At 36.7% G+C, this 23925-nt stretch overlaps 1 protein-coding gene across 1 annotated transcript in view; it reads right to left on the reverse strand.

The window, feature by feature from the left end:
* The window catches only part of LUZP2 (leucine zipper protein 2), a 252311-nt gene extending 231438 nt beyond the window's left edge, over positions 1–20873 (reverse strand). Inside the window, exons 1-3 of the mRNA XM_012927080.2 lie at positions 20803–20873; positions 12255–12336; positions 2559–2621 (exon numbers count right to left, since the gene is read on the reverse strand). Coding sequence (XP_012782534.2) covers positions 2559–2621; positions 12255–12329 — 138 coding nt within the window. The 5' untranslated portion in view covers positions 12330–12336; positions 20803–20873. The remainder of the gene's footprint in view (positions 1–2558; positions 2622–12254; positions 12337–20802) is intronic.
* Between the last annotated feature and the right edge of the window lie 3052 nt (positions 20874–23925).

A 23925-nucleotide genomic window follows, 5' to 3' on the forward strand; every position in this document is an offset into this window, starting at 1 on the left:
TGAATAAATGGATGAAATAAATGAAGAGATATTTTTCAAAAGAACAAATTCAAATGACTAATAGACACATGAAAAAATGTTCAGGCTTCCTTGCTATCAGTGAGATTCAAATAAAAACCACATGAGTTTTTACCTAATTCCAGTGAGACTGGCCTATTTTCATAACTCTAACAACACATTCTGGTGTAAACATGGGGAGAAAGACACCCTCTGTCACTGCTGGTATGAGTGTAGATTACTATAACCACTATGGCAGTCCATATGGAGAGTGCTAAGAGGATTGAAAATGATCTGCCATATTACCCAGCTATCCTGCTCCTAAGAATATATCAAAATTAAATGAAATCTGCATATGAGAAAGGGACCTGTACACATGGAGTTATAGCAACACGAGCTACAATGCAAAGATATGAAAACAAAACAGATGCCCATCTAAAGAGGAGTGGATAAAGAAACTGTGGCACTTTTATTCTATGGAATAATACTTAGCCATGAAAAATAATGAAACTCCACCATTTCCAACAAAATGGTCCCAACTAAAGACCACTATGCTCAGTGAAATATGTAAATCCCAAAAGGACAAATACCATATGTTCGTTTAAATATAAGGCAAATTCCACACAAAATGCAAGATCAATAGATACACAGGTAAATATAAGTGTACCTTTAGTCATCTATAGGGACCGTGTGATACCGACTATCATATCAACATGTGAATATATAATGCTTCATGCCTCTCTACTTCCAAATCGAAGATGGACTTCCAATGAAACTGTTAACTATATCTTGATAATAGGATCCTGGAGTCTGCCATTGTCCATACCTACAATGTCAGGAGACACTTACACAGAGGAATGATAGATGTATGACTGTTGATTAAGAACCATACTATCATAATATGGTGGAACACTTTGTCTTTTCTTTCTTCTCTTCCTTATTTTCTTTTTTTCTTCCTTTAATCTGTCCTCCATTGCTTTGGTTTTCTCTCCCTATATTCCTGCCTACCTCTGTTTTCTTTCCTTCCCTTATCTTCCATTTTGCAGATTTCTACTCATTAATTCAATATGTTCTGTTTTAATATTAATATCCATCAAATTTTGCCAAAATTTTTCGTGAACACATGTTTTAAGTGGTCCCTAGTGTGATCAAATGCATGCCTTTTATAAAATAACTAACTTATCAAAGATGTTCCCACCAATGCTTGGTTTGTCTGAGGTTTCCAAAATACATTATTCCATTCATTCCTTGAGTCTTGTATCTCACATTGATATGGACATAATGGCTTTTATCTCAGGAGGGAAATCTATAAAATTGAAAGTGCCGTCAATACAGAAGCAGAAATTCAAAGCACATTCAGAGCTTTGGAGTAGGAGAGATTGCCTGTTTCTTATGAAAATTCAGTATATGGAAGTCAGGGAAATGAGGCTTGATTTGTTTTTATCTTTTTGCTTTTATTTCTTGTGGCTATTTTTTTTTAAACTTTAGGCCATATAAAAGCATAAAATGAAGAATTAACTCTTGGATTCCAAAAAATACCGCTAAATAGTCTTGAAGAACTCCAGAACATAAAATGTTAGGTCAGCCTAAAAGTGATCTTAAAATTGTGAGATTATCAAATATAGTGAAATTTGATGCATTTCTTACACATTACTGCATTAAAGAACAACTAAGCTTCTTATGTCTAACCAGAGGAAACCAATATGCATACTTACATAACTAGAGACTTATTCACTACACAGACCAAATAAGAGAACTGAAAACAGTAACTGGATATTTTTGTTGCTTTCTCTGTTCCTCAGATAAAAACTCCTTCTTTCATATCCTTAGTGGAGACTCTGAGTGACTTTTGTTTTAGAATCATTCCAATGGACTTTGGAAGGTTCTCCTCAACCTTGGAGCAACAGAATCAACAACATCTCAGAATTATCAAAACCACTTGAACACTATCTTTGAAACACACTTCACACTGGAGACTCTGGGATGACCTCTGTTGGCTCTCCTCCATCCCTGCCTACTGATACGGTTGGGCTGCTAGGAGCAGCCCTCGCCTCACTTTCCCCAGATATAGAATGAACAAAGGAGATTGAAACAGTTGTCTCATCCAGGTTCCTGCAATCCTTGATCCTTCCTACCCTAATGAGTGGTCCACATGGGCTACATCCTTCTTGACTATGTAAACATCATTAAAAAAATAAATGTATTATAAAAAAAAAAACCTACCAAATTCATCAGCTTTGTAACGAGTTTTTGGTGCTTGTGATATTGTCTGGTAGACAAATATATAGATTTGTAGGAAAATAGTTTTAATACTAGCCTATCAAAAATATCTTTAGAGAGGACAACGTTCTAGAGAGGTTTGGGATAACCATATGAAAAGGTACATATAAATTAAGAAGAAAACATTAGATATTATAAGTCTTATAGTTTCTCACATTTAGTCTGTAATTGGATGTCAAGTCCAAATGTAATCAGAACTCCAATCTTGTGATATATATATATATATATCTCATAGAATATATATATATGATTTATATAAATAATTTGAAATACAAACCTACCTCATTCTGAAGATCTCGGATCATCTTGCTCTTTCTTTCCATTTCAGTTTTTAAAAAGTTAATCTGAAAATAGAGATAACATCATGTATATACATTCCAAATTCATTTTCATGACTCTTATAAATATTTTCATTAATTTCAAGTATAATAAGTTATTTAACCTTTTATGATACACCAAAAAAATAAAGGTTAAAAAAGGTATTAACCAAAATATTGCAAATACAATTCACACAGATATTTGTTGATTTTTGCAAATATTCTTTCCTAATGTGACAAAATATTTGAGAAATCATCCAGATCGTATCTATGATATTTTTATCTGGACAAACCTCATTTTAGAAATGCTGTTCTTTAGAGATAATCACTACAGCATTGTGTCAAGAACTCTTTTTCTAAATCACTGTCCCAGTAATTTTGACCATTGCAGGTTTGAGAACAACTGCTCAGAGCTCTTTCTTACATCAAAACAAAGACCATTATGAACTGCGTGTGAAAGAAACTATAACATGTCCTCAAGAACACATAATTTGTTATTATGTACCAGTCATTCCTCTTTTATTTGATTTACCCTAGTGGTTGTACCTGTCCTACTACCTCAAATTTTGCAAAACAGCAGTTATAGTTTGTAAATAACTTATAATCTTTGACATCTCTGAAAATTCATGTGATGAAAAGTAACAATTTGTTAGTGGATGGAACACTTAATTTCTGCAATTTTTAACTATCTGATAACTATATTTTAGTAAAGAAATATAAGAATCATAAAATATTAAGCCAAACATATTAAGTATTAGAAGTTGGACACATAATGGATTATTGAAGATGGGTGCATTTTATCTTTTTTGTAATTTATTTTTTATAGCCAATCATCATTTTATAGCAAAAGCACATTTTAACTTTGACTACTTATATTTCTAGTGCTCAGAAGCCACATGTAAAACAGTCCGGGAATGTCAGAAGCATAACACGCAATTTTTTTCTAGAGATAGAACAAGTCAACAGGCTGAAAGTCAGGTTTGGGAAGATAACTGTTTACCATGGGTGTAGCTTTAAAACAGTGTGTTCTTCTGAGACATTTCAAACTGATAAAAAAGAAATAATAGGGCAATGCCTAAGGGGTCTTCTCTGCAATTAGACAGGTTGTCCAACAACTTTCAGAACTTTTCAAAAAGATAATATTATCAGTATTAAAAATATCCACTTTATTTGCCTTCCCTCCTTCTCCCCAGAGGTAAACCCAATCATGAAGCTGACATATATTGGCCTCATGTATATCTTCTATATTTTAATTATAGTCTATGTTCTCATGGAAAAGTAAATAGTATTCTATGTTTTAAAGCTTGTGGAGATCATGTGGAACTCAAATATTTGTTTCTGAGATTTACCCATGTTCATATGTGAATGTAAATATTTGTTGTATTTGTTGTTCTGATATAGTAGCATCCACAGTTGAGAATAAAAATCACTAAATTAATCAAATTAATACAAAATTTGTATAACCTATGGATCCCTGACACCATAATTTAAATAATATGTATATTTACTTTTCTTTCAAATGAACATATGTAAACCAAACCTAACAGCCCATGGTGAAAATCCCATGGCAGAGAAATAGCTTTGTCATCCACAACCACCCATCACCATTGCACGAACATCTACAATCTCCTAGCTACTGGAGGTGGACATTCAGAACAAAGAAAAAGTATAACTCAAAATTCCCACTTTGAAATATTTTCTGGATTTGCAAAAGATAAAGGGCTTTGTAAGCCAAAGCTGAAGCTGATGAGGAAGTGGAGAAATGATTTATATAAGGAAGTAATTATTGGGATACATAGGAGCAGACGTGAATAACCAGCTTACACAGGTAAGGACAGGAGTAGGGAATTAAAAATCATGCAGTTCCATCTCTGATGTCTTCATGAGCTGTAATATTTCTCCAAGCACCAACAATCATACTGTACAACTCCTGGATTTGTCTTCCATAAAGTTTTTCTTTTTTAAAAGATGTATTTATTTTTATTGCAAAGTCAGATATACGGAGAGGTGGAGAGACGGACAGGAAGATCTTCCATTCTATGATTAACTCCGCAAGCGGCCTAAATGGCAGGAGCTGAGGCAATCCGAAGCCAGGATCCAGGAGCCTCTTCCAGGTCTCCCACACAGGTGCAGGGTCTGAAGGCTTTGGGTCGTCCTCACCTGCTTTCCCAGGCCACAAGCAGGGAGCTTGACGGGAAGTGGGGCTGCCGGGATTAGAACCAATGCCCATATGGGATCCTAGCGTGTTTAAGGCGAGGACCTTAGAGGCTAGGCCACAGCAACAGGCCCCTAAATTTCTTTTGAAAGCCGTATGATATCTGAAAACCCACTGCTCTCTGCCTGGTGATGATATCTGTTCCCATTCCTCATGTGATGCTGAATTTTCAATCCAAACAACTTTAATAGTGAAAATGCATATCAAATAGGAAAACTCAAATCCTATCATGATTGTCTTTGGATCATTTCAGTTTCCAACTAGGTATGAATAATGAGGATTCTAATAGGTACTCAAATCATTATGACAATTATTGACAGGCCATGGAAAGCAAATGTGTAACTTTAAAGGACTTTATGGTACTCAAAGCACCTCCAGGTAAACAGATTTTAAACACTTTTCTAATTAAAGCATATTTTAGCCAGACAATTTTGCCATGTTACATATTTTTTGTTTAAGTCCTGAATTAGTTGAACTCATTGCACTTACAATAATAACCTGCATATTCACTGACACTATTGTTTTCATAAATCCTCACATACTGGTGCGTTATATTTATCAGTTATAATTTAATTATAATTAATTAAAATATAAGAAAATATATTGAAAGGATAAAACTGTAATTACTTAGACATTAATTTTGGACAGAAAAATTTAAAAGTGTACTTTGTAAATATCGAGGTTTGAAAATAAAGACAGAAAACTTTTAAAGGTATTGGCAATTGGAATCCATTGGTTAAGAATCCCAGAATAGTAGCTAGCTATAGAATAATTATCAGAGCTAGAAACTATCACTTGGTGTTTATATAGTAAATATTTGTGCATGTATTTACTTTGAATAAAGAATGGAGGGAAACAGTAATTCTTTATTCTTAATAGTAGTAAAAGCTTGAAGCTAAGTCTTGCATTAGCCTAATTATGCCAAATTTAGGGCAAGTGAAGCCATAAAAATTAGCAAGAATAATGAAATGCAGCCACTAATCATTAATATCTCTAATTGCCTTATATCTGGGAGTTAATTTTTCCTTTCTGTGTCTGGGTTTCCATAAGAACTGAAGCTTTAGAAAATTTATCATTCTGCTATTTGCTTATGAATAAAAGGAAATGTTCACAGTAAATGTTTCCAGAAAGGTCATGTTTAAACACTATTATATAAAGACAGACCTATTGTTTTTCAATTTGATTTACAGGACTTTACCTTGTTTCATAATTTTTTATCTTAAAAAAAGGGGAATCCCCTTTATGCTCCATAGCATTTTATTTGACTTTACCAAATTTTGTATGTTTAACATTTTTTACATAAAATACATAATCTTTCATTTTTATAGAAAATCTATGGTCAGTTTCATATAATTTAACATCATCTTGTAAGAGCTGCTTTGGGAAATTCATGACATAATATCCAGAAATGGCATAAAAATGATTGTGAAATGTAATATAAGTAGAAATGAAGACTTAGAATATCCTAAACCAAGAACAATGAGATACATTATTTCAATCATCCTTTTCCATGAAATCATTTGTATTACTCTCTCGATAGTGCTAATTATATGATATTAAAGATGACACACGTCAAATGAGTAGTATGATAAAAAAGTTACTGTGATGAAGAAAATAACACACAATTCTGAAATTTCTTAAAATGGACTATGTATGCTCCTTAACACTATATATGCATTATGTACCAAATAGACTCCTATATAAGTAGCACTGATACGCTTAACACAATAAAAGAAATTTAAGTACAAGAAAGGAGCTTTAAAAATAGAAATGAAACAACACAAAATTGCTTAGCTGTGGAGTGATGGGTATAGACTGCAAATAGTAAGCAGAAATGGAAAAACACCATTATCTTAGATTCTGGTGTCTATTACATGCCGATACAATATTAGACACGTTGTATGGTTGATTTTACCATAATTTATCTACTAAAACTAATATATAAACTAAAGCATATCTATTGAAGAACTCAGTCAAGTCCACAGTGGTAGTTAATCACCTAGTAGACACGCCAACCTGGAAGGTATGCTTAAAAACACAATGAGCTGTTTTGGGGTGGTGGCAGACTAAGCTAGGTGTGACCAAGGAGCTTACCACCAATCACAGGTAAAGGAACCCACAACAGTCTGGACTGGTCAAGGCAGCAGCACCCAAATGTGCAACCTGAATAGGGTGTGGGGTGGGCTAGACTGCAACATTCACCAGCTCATACAAGGCCAAATGGAAGGCCAGACTGCACTGGGCACTGGCCTAAAACCCACTGGCATGTATGAGAACTGGGTCTGGGAGTGCATCAAGTGAAGGAACTTGGGAAACTCCCCTGGCGAGTCATAGCTCCTGCTGGTGAACATGTGGTCCAGACCTGGGGGTCGGACAAGCTGGGCAAAGTAGCTCCAACAGCTGGCTAATGTGTGAATTGGTAATGGAACAGGATGTACAGGGCAGGACTGAGCAAACCTTAGCCTACAAGTGAAACTAGAAACCAGGATGGAGCACAGGTCATGCCGAGCTAGGCTCTTGCACCTACTGGTCTGCGTGAGTCAGGGATGCTAAGCCACAGTGTCTAAGACAGAGGCCAGGACAAGTGAGGGGCTCTGCCAAGCTGAGTCAGAGCAACCACTGGCATGCACGTGATCTAGGGCTGGAAACAGGCCCGGTTGGGGAGCTAAGGGGACACCCTAACTGAGATGAGGTTCCCACCAAGGAGCGCGTGTGGGCTGGAATTGGGGCTGCGTTCTGGTCAGGATACGGTTGTAATCTCCCTTGGCACAAGTGTGGACTGGGATTGGAAGCACCAAGCCAGGCCAGACTCCAACACCATCTGGTGCTCTGGAGGACCAGGGTAGATGTGTGACAGCCTAGGCTAGGTCTCAGCCCCTACTGAGCCATATGTGTGAGCTGTATGTGGGTATGGATGAGCCGTGACTGGGCTGAACCATCCTACAGTAAGAACCAGATTGGGTTGAAGGCCAGTCAGGAAAAGCCACTGTTTCTTCTAGGACAGGAGGTGAACTAAGTAGGGCTGGCTCATGGACCCATTGGTATGTGCAAAATCTGACATTGGGAGTGGTTCTGATGGAGGAGCCTGGACAACTTCTCTGGCAGGACAAAGACCCTGCAGGTAAGCACAAGAAGCATGATAGGAAACAGTTCAGAACAGGCAATGGAAAGTTTCCCACTGGCATACATTTGGCATGGGTTGGGGGCAGACCAGGCTGAACCTGTTCATGTCATCCACTGGCAAATCCAAGCACCAGAACGGAGTGTGGGTAGATCTAGGTTCGGTTGCAACACATACCAGTACACATTAAGGAATACCAAGGTGAGATGAGCCATACCAGATGTGGTTGCAGGGCCCAAACAGCATATGTGACAATCAGGGGGAGGAGGCAAAGTCGACAGGGGAATGTGGGCTACCCTGCTGGACAACTACTTCCATTGGAAAGCATGAGTTGGTATGGGGACAGATCAGACTAGGCAGGGCTATAATACCTGTGGGCCTCATGTGAGCTAGATAAGGGAAGGCCACGGTGGGCTGACTGTTCCAACTGGTGCAAGCAAAAATTAGAGTGGGTGAGGGTTGCTTGGGCTTAGCCGCAGCATTACCTGGCAGAGGCTGGCACTGGGAGCTAATTCTGTCAAGTCAAACCACAGAACCACCTGGAGAGTGCATAATCTTGGTGTGAGTGTGACCTAGAAGGGAAATAGTGGGCAACTCCCTCGGGGTCACCAGTCTCACTCCACAGCATGAAAACCAGGATGGGGCAGTGGTGGCTTGACAGAAAGGCACCTGCAAGTAGGTGTATGGGCTGGATAGTAGGTTGGTTGGGTTAAACTAGGCTTCAATGCCCATTGACATGTGTGAGAGCTAAATGGGATGTGGGACAGACTGGACAAGCCTGCAGTACATACTGACAAGCATGGGAACCAGGGTAGGGGGCAGGACTGGTGGGGTTATGGGGAGTCGCCCCAACTAGGCTGCAGCTCCAACTGGTTTGCGTGAGGACCGAGTATGAAGTCAGTAGGATCGAGCTGGACTACAACACCCATTGGTTTACGAGGAAGACAGGGCTGGAAACAGAATGGACCCAGCAATCCCAACGATCAGCATGAGCATAAGCAGATTGGTGTGACGGACAGTGTTGGAGTATGTACTAGCAAACTCACGCAAGAATCAGGTCTGGGATCATCTCAGATGAAGTTTCTTTGGAGATTCCTCCAACTGAACTGCTGATCTTAGAACCCCAACCATGAAGAGACTGTCAGCCAGTGGACTCTGAATAGGTTTCATTGCGATTGGAACAACAAGATTGGCAGCAATCCAGAACTGATGAACTATCAAAACTGTTTGAGCAGGACCCTCGGAGCGCACTTCCTATTGGAGATCTGGGATGGGTAGAAGGTTGGGTGGGGCTTTTCCCTTTGTTTCTCCCCTAACCCCAGATACAGGGAAAAATGATAATATTAGTATGGAAACAATGGTATTACCCACTTTCACCCTGTAGCCGTTTGTACCCTAATCAACTAAGTAACATTATTAAAAAATAATTTAAAAAATAATTAAAAAAATAAATAAAGTTGAAAAAAAATACCCATCGACCTGTCGAGAGCCAAATGGGATGTGGGACAGACTAAACTAGTCTGCTATACATGCTGGCAAACCAGGGTAGGGGCGGGCCTGGTGGGGGTTATTGTGGATCGCTCCAACTAGGCTGCCGCTCCCACTGGTTTATGCGAGGGCCGAGTATGTGCTGGGCAGAACCAGGCTGGACTGCAACACCCATTGGTTCCAGTGGAAGTCGGAGTGGAAACCGAACCAACCCAGCAATTGCAACCACCAGCTGATTGGGGCAATGGACTGTGCCGGACCCTGAACTTGCTAGTGCATACAAGAATCTGGTCTGGGAACACCTCAAAGTTTCTTTCAGGATCTCCCCAATTAAAATGGTGGACTCAGAACCCTAACCAAGAAAAGACGGAAGACAGAACAGGTCACTCAACCACCTCAGCTGTATGTTGGCAATGAAATACTGGACAAATAGAGACTCTATGCTGGACTATGTCAATCAGTGGATTCTTCAATGACCCATCGTGCTTGGAGTGGTGAGACTGGCAGCGATTCGTAACTGTTGAAATATCAAAACCACTTGAGCAAGACCCTTGGAGTATGCCCCACATTAGAGATCTGGGGAGGGTGGGAGCCTGGGTGGGGCTTCTCCCTCAATATCCCCTTTACCTCAGATATGTGAAGGAAACAATATGGAAATAATAGTCTTACCCACATTCCTATAGCCCTTGTACCTTTTACCCTAATTAACTATGTAAAGATTGTCAAAAATACAATAAAAAAATGAAAACACAATGAGCTAGGTTCTATTTGGAAATTTCTGGGTTATGTGAGTATTGCCGGGAGAAAGTGAAACCACCCCAAGTTTCAGCAGAAGTGGAAACTCACAGGGAAGAGGGCCAGTGTGTGCTGGATCACTATGCCTTTTCTGCCATCTCTCTCGGCATCTTAAACTCTTAGAAAATTTACAGCGTCTATTGGCATAATCATGAGGTCTTTGGTTTCTATCTGTTGGTCATGGAAATGAAGCTACAAGCTATTCTTTTTACAAATATTTCCTTTTTTAGACAAGAAACAATAAATCAATGTAATTTTAGTGTGATAATCTGAGAAAAAAGATAAGGGTGGATATTTCTTTTATTGTCTAGATACCACCATTCATCATCAGGCTATGAAAAGAAAAACTCACATTAAATGTGATCAGTCAAATTAAAAATGGGGTTGTAATGCGGACCATACAGCAAGCTGACAAAGGTGGCAAGAGGACCCAACAACACACCAGTCAGTACTCAAAATATGCCAATCCTTATAAGTAACAGTTGGAGTTCCATGAGCTGGATTTCAGGTAACTGTATGTTGCTATGAAAGAGCAATGAAAAGCCAATTGCATGTATTTTCAGATGAGCAGACAAGGTAACAGTGATACCTTAAAAGGAAAAATCCTGTACCAACAATTAATACTACAGAGATTTTATCCATGAATCAGATGTCCCAGATGATAGAGCGGGCTGAATTTCACAGCAAAACAAGACAAAACTCCACATTCTAACATTTAAGATTATTCAAAGGAGTCTTGCAAGTGAAACTTTTATTGATACTTTTCAAGAATTGAAAAATCCAGAAAGTTGACCTTGATGCAGACTGCAAATTATCCATATTTCTAGTTCTGTGAATACTATTTTTTATCAACAGGGATTTTTGATCAAGACTTGAGATGTAAACAAGCACTAAACCAATCTTCTTGTGTGCAAAGAAAAAAAAATGTGATTGAGTTATCTGTCTTAAGCTCCCTCCTTCTTCGTTTCTTTCCCAGTATCTCAGGAGGAGTGCTCCTCTCAGTTCATACTTCCAAAATACAAACAATCCTTTGCAAGTGAAAATTTTTAATTACCGCAGTTATTAGGCTTTCTTACAGCCCACTAAACACTTTCCAGAATCACATCATGCTGGACACCCACCATTAGGGTAGCTCATATGTCCCACACTCCACTGATGTCATCCAAACTGACCCATACTAGCTTCCTGCCCTGCTTTACCCTCACATTGACTCAGAAACAACAGTCAAGGCTCTTCCCCGCAGTTTTCTCCAGCCCTTGGCCAAGTGATAAACCCAATGTTTCTGGATACAGCCTTTCAGTGGCATGGCAGATCATCCCTCTATGATTGGTGAGAAACAAGCTATCTTTTCAATGATAATCACTTCCTGATCTGTTGGATTTGTTAATCCTTATATTTTCTGTGAATACCATATTTTAAAACAGATCAAATGGTAACAATAAATATATATTTGTATCACCTAGATTTTATCATAAACGGGAGTCTGAGGAAGAGGGCAGACCTGTAAGTTTCAGCACTACCCTCAGGAATATCATCCCTCCTGCTCATAAAAACAAGTGTAATAGCTCAAATGTGGAGGGAGGTACAGAGGAACATCACTTAGAAAAGCTGCAGAGCAACAAACTCTGTAAACTTGGGAGTATGAGGAAACAGGCCCTGCTTCTAAGAGATTTCCTTCTAGAGAATGTACGCTGCACTTTGTGATTCTACACAGTAGCTCAAATTACTTCATGATCAGTTTCACTCCTCAGTATGTGAACCATTCATGGGAGGCTGGAGTCAGCAGCCTTGTTCCATTGCTCTTTTTTTTAAATTTTTAATCAGACTTTAGCAGAAAGTGAAGAATTGGATGTCTACGAAGAATCAAACACAAATGTCTTTAGATGAATAATGCCAACATTTTATTTCAGTCATTGTCACCGACACTTCTCTCATGGGCTTTTCATTTTTATGGGTTGGCCTGTTCCATAATCATTTTGGAAAAGGAAAGTAACAATTTTCAAGCACTGAAACAAAGGTCACAAATAAGAAACATACTTACAGTTGCCTGGTGTTTTTCTGCTTTCTCAGATGTCTCTTTAAGTTGATTTTGTAGGGCTTCCTGAAGAGACTTCATTTCTTCCCTAGTTTCAGAGAAAGCAGATACTGTAACATGATTCTGTCTTTTCATATGTCTACAATGAAAGGTTTTTTTCTATCCACTTACATTTAAGAAAAAGGCAGATAGAATTACAAAAAGCCACAACTAAGTATACCAGATCTATTCAAGGATGCTATTATTAAAGGGTTTTCTTTCCCAGGCAAATAGCTAAGCTATATTTAAAGGAGATTGCCCTGCTATTATATTTTATACAAAAATTCCACTGTGTGAATCATCAGTGATATGCATATTGTGCCTAATCAAATCAATATAATAAATTGAGTGGAGAGGGTAATTTCACTGACAGCATGCCAGGTGTGAGCATGCTGTTTAGAAAAAGTCACCCTAGACTTGCTGATAGGATGAAATTACTGTTCCCTTCTAGTGTTCCTAATTGATTAATTTGAAAGCATTGTGCTTTAGACAACCATTTATAAAGCCTGAGTTTCTCTAAACACAAAGGGACGCAGGCTTATTTCAGACTTGATTCTGGCACACTGAATGGGCATAACAGGAAAGTATGTCTATACATATATTCACATTATACTGTAACTCCATCAATACACAGAAACTTTGTCTCCCTTGTTAAAAATAGAACTGGTTCCCAACATTTAAGATAAAAAGTTAATAATAAAACAATGTGTATAATTATGCTGCCATATCATATTGTCTTTCTGGGTCTAGATTTTATCATGCAACCTATGGTCTATAAAAAATCAAATATTAGACCGTGGCATGAATAAGTCGTGTATGTATATGTGTACTTAACTCTTTCTAGAGAGAAACTTCCTCAAACAGCAGTAACAAGGGAGAATCTTGCTTTGGTCTTACCAGCATTCACACTAGTTCAGAATTTTAAATATGATACCAAAAGAGAATCCCTGAAAACGTGATTAACTTATAAAACCTCTAAAGCTTAGTATGCTGCTCTAAAATATGACATTAAGAAAAATTACCTCCTATATGGGCAATTTTAGATGCCACAACCAAAAAAAAAGTACTTAGCAAGATACATGCAAAGACATTATTAATAAATGGTAGGTCAATGTCACACACACCAGCATCACTCCAGACCCTGATGCATGCTCTTTGACCATCACATCCTAGAAACCAAATCTGTTTCTTCATTCAAGCTATCTTCATTTTTAAAAATTTTCTATAATTTAGACCTTGTTCAACAGGTAAATATATGATTAGGTGAAGTTTTCAAATAATTACAGTCACGTTGGTACTATGATGCTTGCCTTCATCATGGTGTGTGTGTTTGCGTGTGTGTATGTGTGTAGTATTATTAAGACTGCATGAGTTTCAAAGACTTATTCTATTTTACAGTTTATTTGAAAGCCAGAATGAAAGAGAGAAAGACAAAGAAACTTTATTCACAGGGGTGGGGAGAATCCCAGTACCTATGAAACTGTGTCACCTAATACAATGTAATTAATGGATAAAAAAAAAAAAAAGAAACTTTATTCACTCCTCTTCCCAAATGGCCATTACAGAAAACAGGGCGGGACTGGCCCAAAGCCAGACACCAGGAACCCCTTCCTGGACTCTCATCTGGGTAACAAAGTTCTAATCATTTGTACCAGTTCTATTGCCTTCCTAGGCATAGTAGTAGGAAGCTGGAATGAACAGCCCAAGTACTAACTTGCACTCCAATGTGGGATTCCAGCATTGCAGAGGATAGTTTAACCTGTCCTCCAATAATGTTAACACTAGATGTAGATTTTAAATCAAACTTCCATTATTACTTCAAATTTGTACAATTTTTCAGGATACTTAAAAGCAGAGCAATTCCTGGAAAATATCATATGATATCAGTCTTTACCTAATTTGTAGTCCTACAACCCTCTTAGATATCACATATTGAAAGATGGTGTGAGAAGATAGGCAACCAACGTCAACAGGCATGGCACAATTGTTCTGCAGACACACTCGAGTCTTTGCATTATACGATGAAGAAGGGGAAACAATTTACATGTTATCCTTAGCACTGAAATCTTCAACAAGTGCTTTGTGAAATACAATTAAAATATATTTCTAACTTCAAGAAGTCATAATTGTATCTTTCATGTTTTCAATTAAAAAAATGCTCATTTCAAGTTTTAAATGAGAATATCATTCCGTCCAATTAAATGCCATAACATAACATCAACAACAGTTTCCAACATTATGGGGTTAATTAACATTGTAATGAGTGAATGTTATGTTAGACAATGCGAGTTCTTAACCACATACTGAGACTATTTCATTAACATTTCAATTATAGTTTGTATACAACTGGTTTCTATCCATCTTAAATTGGCTATAGGATACCTTTCAGCTATCTCATGTCTATTTTCATTTTACTGTTTGGCAGTTTATTGTGTTGAAGCATAATTTTTACTGAAATTGGCAGATTTTAGGGTAGTCTAAACTGGTTTATACCTTTAGCAAAGCATGTGACACCCATTGAGGCATAGAACACTGTTGGGAGGGGTGTGCACAGAAATCCTCACACATTCTAGGGAGATGGAAGATCTCTCTGCTCTCCCTCCCCATTACTGAGAGGGTCTTAAAATACATTAGGTTTTACAGTTTTTTGATGTAGATCATGAGTAGTCTGCCTCACGTTGATTTATGGTTCATCGATTACATCACAATATGTTGTTGTATGTGTTACAGGTTGTTAGAGATTGAAATAATACTACATTTTACAGGTAACATTTTTCAGATTGACAGCATTTCAACTTAAGTTAAGGCAAACATGTGGTATCTGACCTTTTGGGATTGACTCAGAGTTGGTCTCCCCAAGAAACTGTTGAATTGAGCTGGACAATAAGACACTGGACTCTATGCATGACACATGCTTGCATTGAAAGAAACAAGACTACATTTAAACTGTAATACTGCAATAAGGTGGAGCAATCCACCATGCGGGGGAGGGAAGGGGATGGGGGAACATCAGAGCCTAAGAAACGCTGTTATAAAATGAAATTCAATAAAAATATATGTTTATACAAAAAAGATTTAAAAAAAAAGAATATTAAGTAACTGGTTCAAAATAGCTTCTTGTGTGATATATTAAAGGTATATTGTACCATTTAGCCAGCAAAATAATTTAAAAATATTTATGGTCTGCATTGGTTTATTTAAAACGCTAAATGATCATGAAAATATCTCTTTAAGTATTTAAATTTTCTATATTAAAGTGCTTTTTCTCAACAAATAAAAAAAATTTTAAATGATAGGCATATAAAATAATTAACAAAAACTAAATTACAAAAATATGCATTAAAAACGAAAGTCAGTGTTCACAAACCTACCTATGCACATACACAGACACACAAACACACATACAGAAGGAATCATTGGAGAATTTCTGTGAAATGTGAATTATGAACACCCAAGCGATCTTGAAAATAAAGAACCAAGCAGGAGGCATTACATGACCTCGATTCCAAATGTATCAAAATGAAACAGTAGTTAAAATAGTATATTGGCTTAAGGGGATGCATAATAGAAGAGTAGTGGAAATTAATATGTTTATAGGTGGAAAAAGAGAGAAGTATGTCTCTGTACATGCACTACAAGAATGGACTCACAGCGATATGGATAATAATCTCCTACATTGTTGGGAGACACCTCAGTGGGAGCATGATGGACTTGTGAAAATTCACAAAAGATATCCATTGTAAGACGGGAGGGGGCTATAGTGGAGGGAAGGGGATTTTTGGAACTTGGAGGTAAACTCACATCCATAGTCAACTGGTCTTTTAGAGCATGCTAACAGCCTACATTTAAAATAAATTTGCAACAAATGCTGCTGAGGAAATTGCAGATTCACATGAAAAACATGAAAGTTGATGTCTAACTTTCACCACATATGAAAATCACAGAGGATCTGGTGCGATGGCCTAGTGACTAAGTCTTTGTCTCCCAGGAGCCCAGGATGATGAATATCTGGGTTGATATATATTTTCGCAACAGTGAATTGGGCTGCTTTAAACATGGCAGTCAAGGTGTCTCATTTAATGTGCAAAATTTGTGATGATAGCATCATCATTGAATTCTACCATCTACTTTACAATAAACTCTTCTCACTTTATGACTGTAGCCATAAGTCTCACATTATTTGACATTATTATTTGTGTTTTCAAGAAAACTAACATATGTATGTATCACATATGCAATATTTATGTATTAAGTGGTGAAATGGGAAAATGTTAAAAATAGTAAACCAGGCCTATGGAACTGTGTCATAAAATGATAAGAACAAAAAGAAGTAAAATTAAAAGAAAAAAAGTCAGCTAACCTTAAAATAAATTATAAAAATGCTTCTACAAACCCAAAGAAAAGTTAATTTTATTCCTATAAACATGCGCATTTGTGCTTAATAAGAATAATTTAATGCAAAAATACATGAGCAGGACATTTAAACTGACAAGTCTTATTCCTCATACAAATCACTAGCAGATACATTAAAAAATTCCTAGTGTTATTAATAGTAAAGCAAGCAAATCAAATCCATGAACTATCATTCCAATCCAAGTAGATATGTTAATATCAAAAAGACAGAAATTAACAAATGCTGGTCAAACACAGAGAAAAGTAGAAATTTTGTAGAAACGTAAATTGGTACTGTCATTGAGGAAAATGGAGAATGTTCAAAAATGTAGAATTAGAACTGCCTAATAATTCATGATTCTGACACACAGTATGCATTTTCAGAGGAAATGAAACTATTCTGTCAGGGGCATTTTCACTCCCATGTTTGCTGCATATCCATTCACAAGTGTCAAGAAGCAGAAACAGCCTCAGTTTCTATCAACTGACAAATGAACAACAAGAACACATTTTGTAGATAGAATGAAATATTATTCAATAATAAAAATGACAAAATATTGTACTCTGCAACAGCATTGATGAAAACTGGGAAGTGTGGTGTTAAGGGAAATGATGAAGACACATCAACACAAACACTGCGTGATTTTGCCCATGTGTGGAATCTAGAATGTTCATGTCATGGAACTTGGTTGTTACCAAAGACTGAGACGATTCAGGGAGAGAGCACAATGGGGACAGTTTTTAAACAAATATTAAGTAATACATGGAGTAAGAAACATTGGCATTTTATAGTTCGGTAGAATTTACCATAGATAAGCATAATAACATATTGTATATATCCCTAAACAAACTAGAAATCAGAATATAAACACTTCAGCAAGAAAAAATCCGAAATGCTTGAAGATATAATTATGCTAAATGGGCATTACAATCAAAATATGCCATGTTTCTCCACTGATATGTACAAATAGGCTAGATTAGACAGACATAAACTGTGAACAAATTTTAAGAATGCAGCAAAGCAAACTTATTTCTAAATTGTGTTTCGAACAAATTTTTTTGAAGCACACTTGTGTGTATGTGTGTGTATTTAAACGTCCGTCACACTGATATCTAGAAGAAGTGTAAGCACAGAAACAGAAAAGAATTTAAGATCTATTAACCAAAGCTGAAGCAGGTAAAGAATTTTGCATGTGTTCATGCCAAGGACAGCCTTCAGGCATATAGTAGGTTTTTCCCTTTTAAATAACATTTCTGCTTCTATTTTACCTTCCTGACTCAATCTTTTGTGTGTTTATTGCTCCCGCCTTTAGGGTGACAAAACATTTTGCTTTTCAGGCTTGCTAAATTACCTTGTTGTGGGAGATAATTCCAAACTTGATTCTGTACCTCATCTCACCACTATCCAGGATGAGCCCAAACTATGCTCATGTAGTTTGGGATTGAATCTTTAACTCGAAAAGAACTTATTCCTTCAATGACACTTGTGATAGATGGATGGAGGGTTGACACATTTTAACCACAGAACTTTGTGTTACAAGAAATTTTAAATGGCACAATCTTCAATTACAAATTTACAAAATCTTTCTACAGAAGGCATATCTGCCTCTACAGAAGGCATATTGGCCTCTGCTTTCATATGCTGTTGTCCCTTGCATTCAGAGAACATTATTAGGAAGTCCTTAACTATACTGACTCAAAAATTGTTTGCCAGGGCTATCCCCTGAACAACATTCATGAAAATAAAATGATGTATTAATATTGTATTCAGGAAAAGCTCCCAAACATATTGAAGTACTGCTATATATGCAAGTGCCTTTTTATGACTACATCGTCTTGACTTCTACATTTTCTACATGTTATGACTTAAAATCTCTCCACCAATGGCCCTTTCCTACAAATAGTATGTCTAAATACTTCACAAAAAAATAACAGGAGTAATCCAAACTCTCTCTCCTCCTCTCACTCTCTCTGTTTTACACACACACACACACACACACACACACCTCTTTTTGTTTCTTGACATAAACTTTAGCTGTTTATCTTTACACATAAAGTTATGATGCAAACTCTAAATTCTTATAATTTATTTAATTTCTAACTGAAGTTACAGTAATACTGACTAGCCATCTCTTCATTACAATTTCAAAGGAAACCTCGATCGATTCATTTTAACCTAGTGGTAATCTCTAGGCAAATTAACTAAAATTGATGCATTTAGAGTTGATAAAAGCAAAATGATTTCGAGGAACGTCTACTCCAAGTCAAGCTCAAGTGGTGAGGCCCTAAAAACAATAGTTTCCTAAACAAGACAGGCATTCAGTAAACAACAGTGAAAGTGGCAGGATGGGCACAACATCAGAATGGGGAGTATAGTCATAAGATATCTACTACAATTTGTGTTTTTTTGGACTCAGATAAGACTTCTAACTTTATGATCAACTAATATTTTAATATACATTTTTGCTATTTATTCATATCTATTTCTGAAAATTACTCAGTTTGCTTCAGTCATATAAGCATGATTTCTTTATATAACCCCTTTAAGTACACTGCAAAAATGTACAAATTGCATGCTATAGGTTTTTGAGAAATTATATATTATAAAAATTTATTCAGTTTTGCAATATGACTTTAGCATACAATCTGCAGGAGATGGCACAAATAGTAGAAGTACTGCCACTTGTGTGAAAGAAGTGGATTCAGCTCTCACTTTTTGGCTCCCAGCTATCTCTCTGCCTCTCAAATAAATCAATTATTAGAAAAAAAAATTCATGCCTGTGACGGGTTTCTGAATCAAAAGACAACTTCAGGTGTTAGTATTCAGGTATCAGTCTACAGGGTAAACATTTGTGTCCCTCATTGATGTACCTAGGTTCAGTTCTGAGCTATTGTCTTCACATTCCTGCTAGTAGGGAACCTGGGAAGCAGCAATGCTGGCTCAAGTGACTGAGCTCCACACACCTAACGTTCTCGGGAGATCTGGGTTGCACTCTCGGTTGCATTCAAACCCTGCCAAGCCTAAGCATTTGCGGGGCTTTGTGATGCATATCAGAAGAGGGAAGTTCTCTATCTTTGTCACTCTACTTCTTCCCTTCAAATAAACAAATGCCTTGTGTTCATAGAAGGGGGAATCTGGGTGTAGCTAAATGAAAACTATTTGTGCAATTCTGCACTATTTATACTTTTACAATTATTGAAAAGGTTAAAAAGGGGACCTGTCTGTGGAGGAAGCAAAACTGATGAAGAGACCTGGAATCTGTTTCACATGGCATCATAGCATATTACATTAAAAATCTCTTTAAAATATCCATTCAGTTGAAAGCCTGAGCAAGAAGGAAACAGTGACAGAGAGTGAGGGAAAGACACACACACAGAGTTCTTGCATCAGTGGGTTCTCTCTGCAATTGTCTGCCAATAGTCAGGAATGGGCCTTGTCTAACTTGGGTCCTCTAACCTAAACCCCGGTATCCCATGAGAGTTACTGCGACTCATATATAGGAGCCATCGTCTGTTGTCTCCCAGGGAGCCCATTAGCAGGAAGATGGAATTAGTAACAGAGTTGGGATTCATGTCCAACACTCTTGTGTATACACATTGCAATAGTGTTTTAGCTTTCAAATTGGTGAGCCAGTATACAAGAAGGCTACTATTGTGTCAATGATATTGTACTTGTGTTGTTTATGAGATAATCCCATTTTTTTTTACCTCTCTACCATTATCATCATAATCTGATTTTGATCCTATATAACATTGTATGTCAACATCAAAGTGTGTGATCTGTCTTTTGAGGATAAACATATTAGGTTTCATCTGAAACCTATATTTCACTGAACTATAACACATCCTGGGCCTCCAACTGGGATCTTCAGGAAAGAAACAGCAGCATTACTATCACCAACTGTTTCTTAAATATGCAAAATCTCAGACCCCATTCCAATTTTTGTGCAAAAAAATCTGCATTTCTGCAAGGTTTTTAAGTGAGTCCGATGTACATGCAAGTGTAAGAAAGAGGATGAATGAGGCCATGCACTGGGAATGAACTGAATAATGAAGTTTCTAAATGGAATTTGACACCATGGCAACAAGAAGTGAGAAAATAAAAAGCAAAATGGAATCTTACCTTTGTTTCTGGCCTAATTCCAGAAGCTTCTGAACATCAGTTTTGGCGGATTGTTCATCATTTTTTAAAGACTGATAAGAAAAGTAGGAAAAGGCAGTCTTACTCATATGAAAAATTGAGGCTCGCTCCCATAGTACAGATTCTGACTGCTCCTAGATAATTCTCCACAAACAAGGCCAGAAACCTCCTCTAACACCAAGGACAATGGAAAGGAATTTATGACATGAATTTGTGCATATGCTACACAGTGGGCGAAAGGGAGAGAGAAGAATATTGAATTCTAGTTGTCTGAAATAAGAACTTATTCTTCAAACATCTCTATTTAAAAAAGGATATAAATTATATCTTCTCATTTTTATTTGAAGTTTTTTTTGCTTTGGCAAAGTTTCTACAAATATAAGTAGGTAGAAAGCTTTCCTGCCAGGAAATAATACAACTCAAGATCCAATCAGTCAAGAGGCAACTGTGTGGTTTTGGGTGTTTTAATATGAGCAATGCATTATGGTATCTTTATACACATAACAAGCACACACACATACACACATTTGCATAAAATTCTAATTTGCCTCTCTACATTGTGTACTAAGTAAAAAAATATGTACCACTTCAGTAATCATTTCTCATACTATATAATTAAGTACAAAAGTCCCTGAATTTTTCTCATAAAGGAATTTTCAGTTAAGCCACCCTTAGTAAATTTCCTCTTTATACTAAATGACCTTTTAGATAGATGAACTGATCTTCTCCAATTTGGAAAAATTAAATCTGCAGCAGCCCTTTAGCCTACTTGTTGAATTGCCTGCATTTCACAGAATAGTAACCAGATTCAATTTCTGACTCTATCTCCTGATTCTGTTTCTCAAATCCTAAGAGAATACAGTGATACTACAAATAATTTTGTCCCTACTACTTGCTTGGGGCCCTTGATGGATATCCAATGTCCAGTTTTTGCCCTAGCCCAAAATATTTTTCTTTCTCTCTCTCCCTTCATCTCAAATAAATAAAATAAAATTCCTTTAAGTTGATTCGTTAATTTGAAACACAAAAAGAGAGAGTGAGAGAGAGATTGATTTTCAGTGCATCTTCTCACTCTTTACTTGGCCACAATGCACATGGTAGGGCCAAGCCAAAGCCAGGAACCAGGAACTCCATTCCAATCTTTCAAATGGGCTTGTGGTCTATGTGCTTGGGGGTATTTTCTGCTCCTACTCAAGAGCCTTAGAAGGAACTGGATTGAAAACTGAGTAGCTAGTTCTAAAACTTCTTTCCAATATGGATCACTGGTGGGGAAAGTGGCAGCCTAACTAACTGAATCAACCTCTTAAATTAAATTATATTAAGTTAAAGCTGAGAGAAAATACACACACACACACACACACACACACATTTTGCATAAGAGTAACTGTGACAGGGAGGGAAATGGCAATATCCAGAGGAGTAAATTTTGGTTTACTTAATATATATTTAACAATTTTCTGTCTTGAGTAATTAAAATACCTGTGTCAAAGCATGGTACTCACTTTCACAGGCTTTTTTTTTTTTTAATTTCACACTAAAAGCAATCTGTTTATAGTTTGTTAAGCCTCTTCCTTATAATGATTGAATGAGATTTTCATTAGGATAGAGTTAATAAAAGGCAGCATGGTTTATTTGGAAAAAGTAGCTTCACACAAAATATAATGAACAGAATGAGAGATTACAATGGGTGAAATGTCATCTTTCACAGATTTTTATAGATTCAAGTCCATTTTGGGCATATGGCATGAGCAGGTTATAAAACTGATCTATTGACTTCCTCACATGAAAAATCAAGATGGTAATTGTGAAGTCTATTTCAGACAATGACTGGGGAAGATAAAAAAAGAATAATGGTTGTATTGTGAAAGCATTTGGTGAATAGTGGAATAAGAATAGGCCTGTTCATTTATTGAACATCTTGTATACTCTGGGCATTCTGCTGGAAACAAGGATTAAAAGTTATTCAAAAATGAAAGGTGAAAAAAAAAAAAAAACCTAAGATGCAGACCAGAAAAGAGTGGGTCAGGGAGGTCAGCAAGATATATTTAGCAAGAAAACTTACTGTGTTTGATATTTCCTAAGTGATGGCCTGAAAATTGAGGTATAATTCTCTGATCTAATTTTGGATTATTTAACGTAGTAGAAGATTGATATACCTGTTGATTACAACCTGTGTGCTGACTGCATTAAATTACCACTTCACCTAGGTGCTGCTCTTAAACAGTTGAACAAGATATTTAAATCTCCCATCTGTATTAATTTCCATTTTAAAACATGCACAATGAGTATTTTTTATAAATTTGAATGCTAGCATCATTATTTAATATGCATATGGGCTTTAAATTTTGGTTGCCTGTTTGAATCTTGTTCTTCATTTTATAATACATGCAGTATCTTACTTTTCTGTAAATAGATTCAACATAAAAATATAAAACATCTTACACATGGCTGGCACAAAATAAACAAGTTATTTAAGGATTACAACTGTTGACTTTCAGAAATTATGGAGGTTGTTACTTGGCATAATGACTTATATATCACATCTGTGCTCTTACGGTGTTTTGGTGTAGTTAGATTTAAATATTGACTGAGTTTCTGATTTTAGCTTCCTGCCAAAGCATCTTAAGAGCAAGCAGGTGAAAGCTCCCATTCTTGGGCACCTGCCACCCATGTAAGACACCTGTATGGTTTTTCCTACTTTTTGGTTTCTGCCTGGCCCAACCCTGCCACTTATGGTAGAATTTGAGGAGTGAACCAGTGAATGAGATATTTGTGCCTGTCTCTCTGGCTTTCAAATAAATAAAATGAATAAATAATTTAAGAACTAAGTTTATGAAATTACACATTTTTCTCAAGCAAGGTTATAGAATGTGATTATACATATTGGATTAGGCTGCTGTTGTAATACTTTGCTAATACCGTAAACATCAATCATTTTTTATCATATGTGCCAGATGTTCTATCCTGTTCAGAAAGCATAGCAGGAAATATTGTCCAGCATTACTCACTTGGTAAATTTCCACTTAATAATAAATATCTGCTCAAGAATTGACTGCAACAGTTATCTGTTGCATCCCCTTTCATTCCCATCACTATTGTCTTAGT

This window comes from Ochotona princeps, chromosome 4, assembly GCF_030435755.1.
Source record: "Ochotona princeps isolate mOchPri1 chromosome 4, mOchPri1.hap1, whole genome shotgun sequence".
Lineage (NCBI taxonomy): Eukaryota > Metazoa > Chordata > Mammalia > Lagomorpha > Ochotonidae > Ochotona > Ochotona princeps.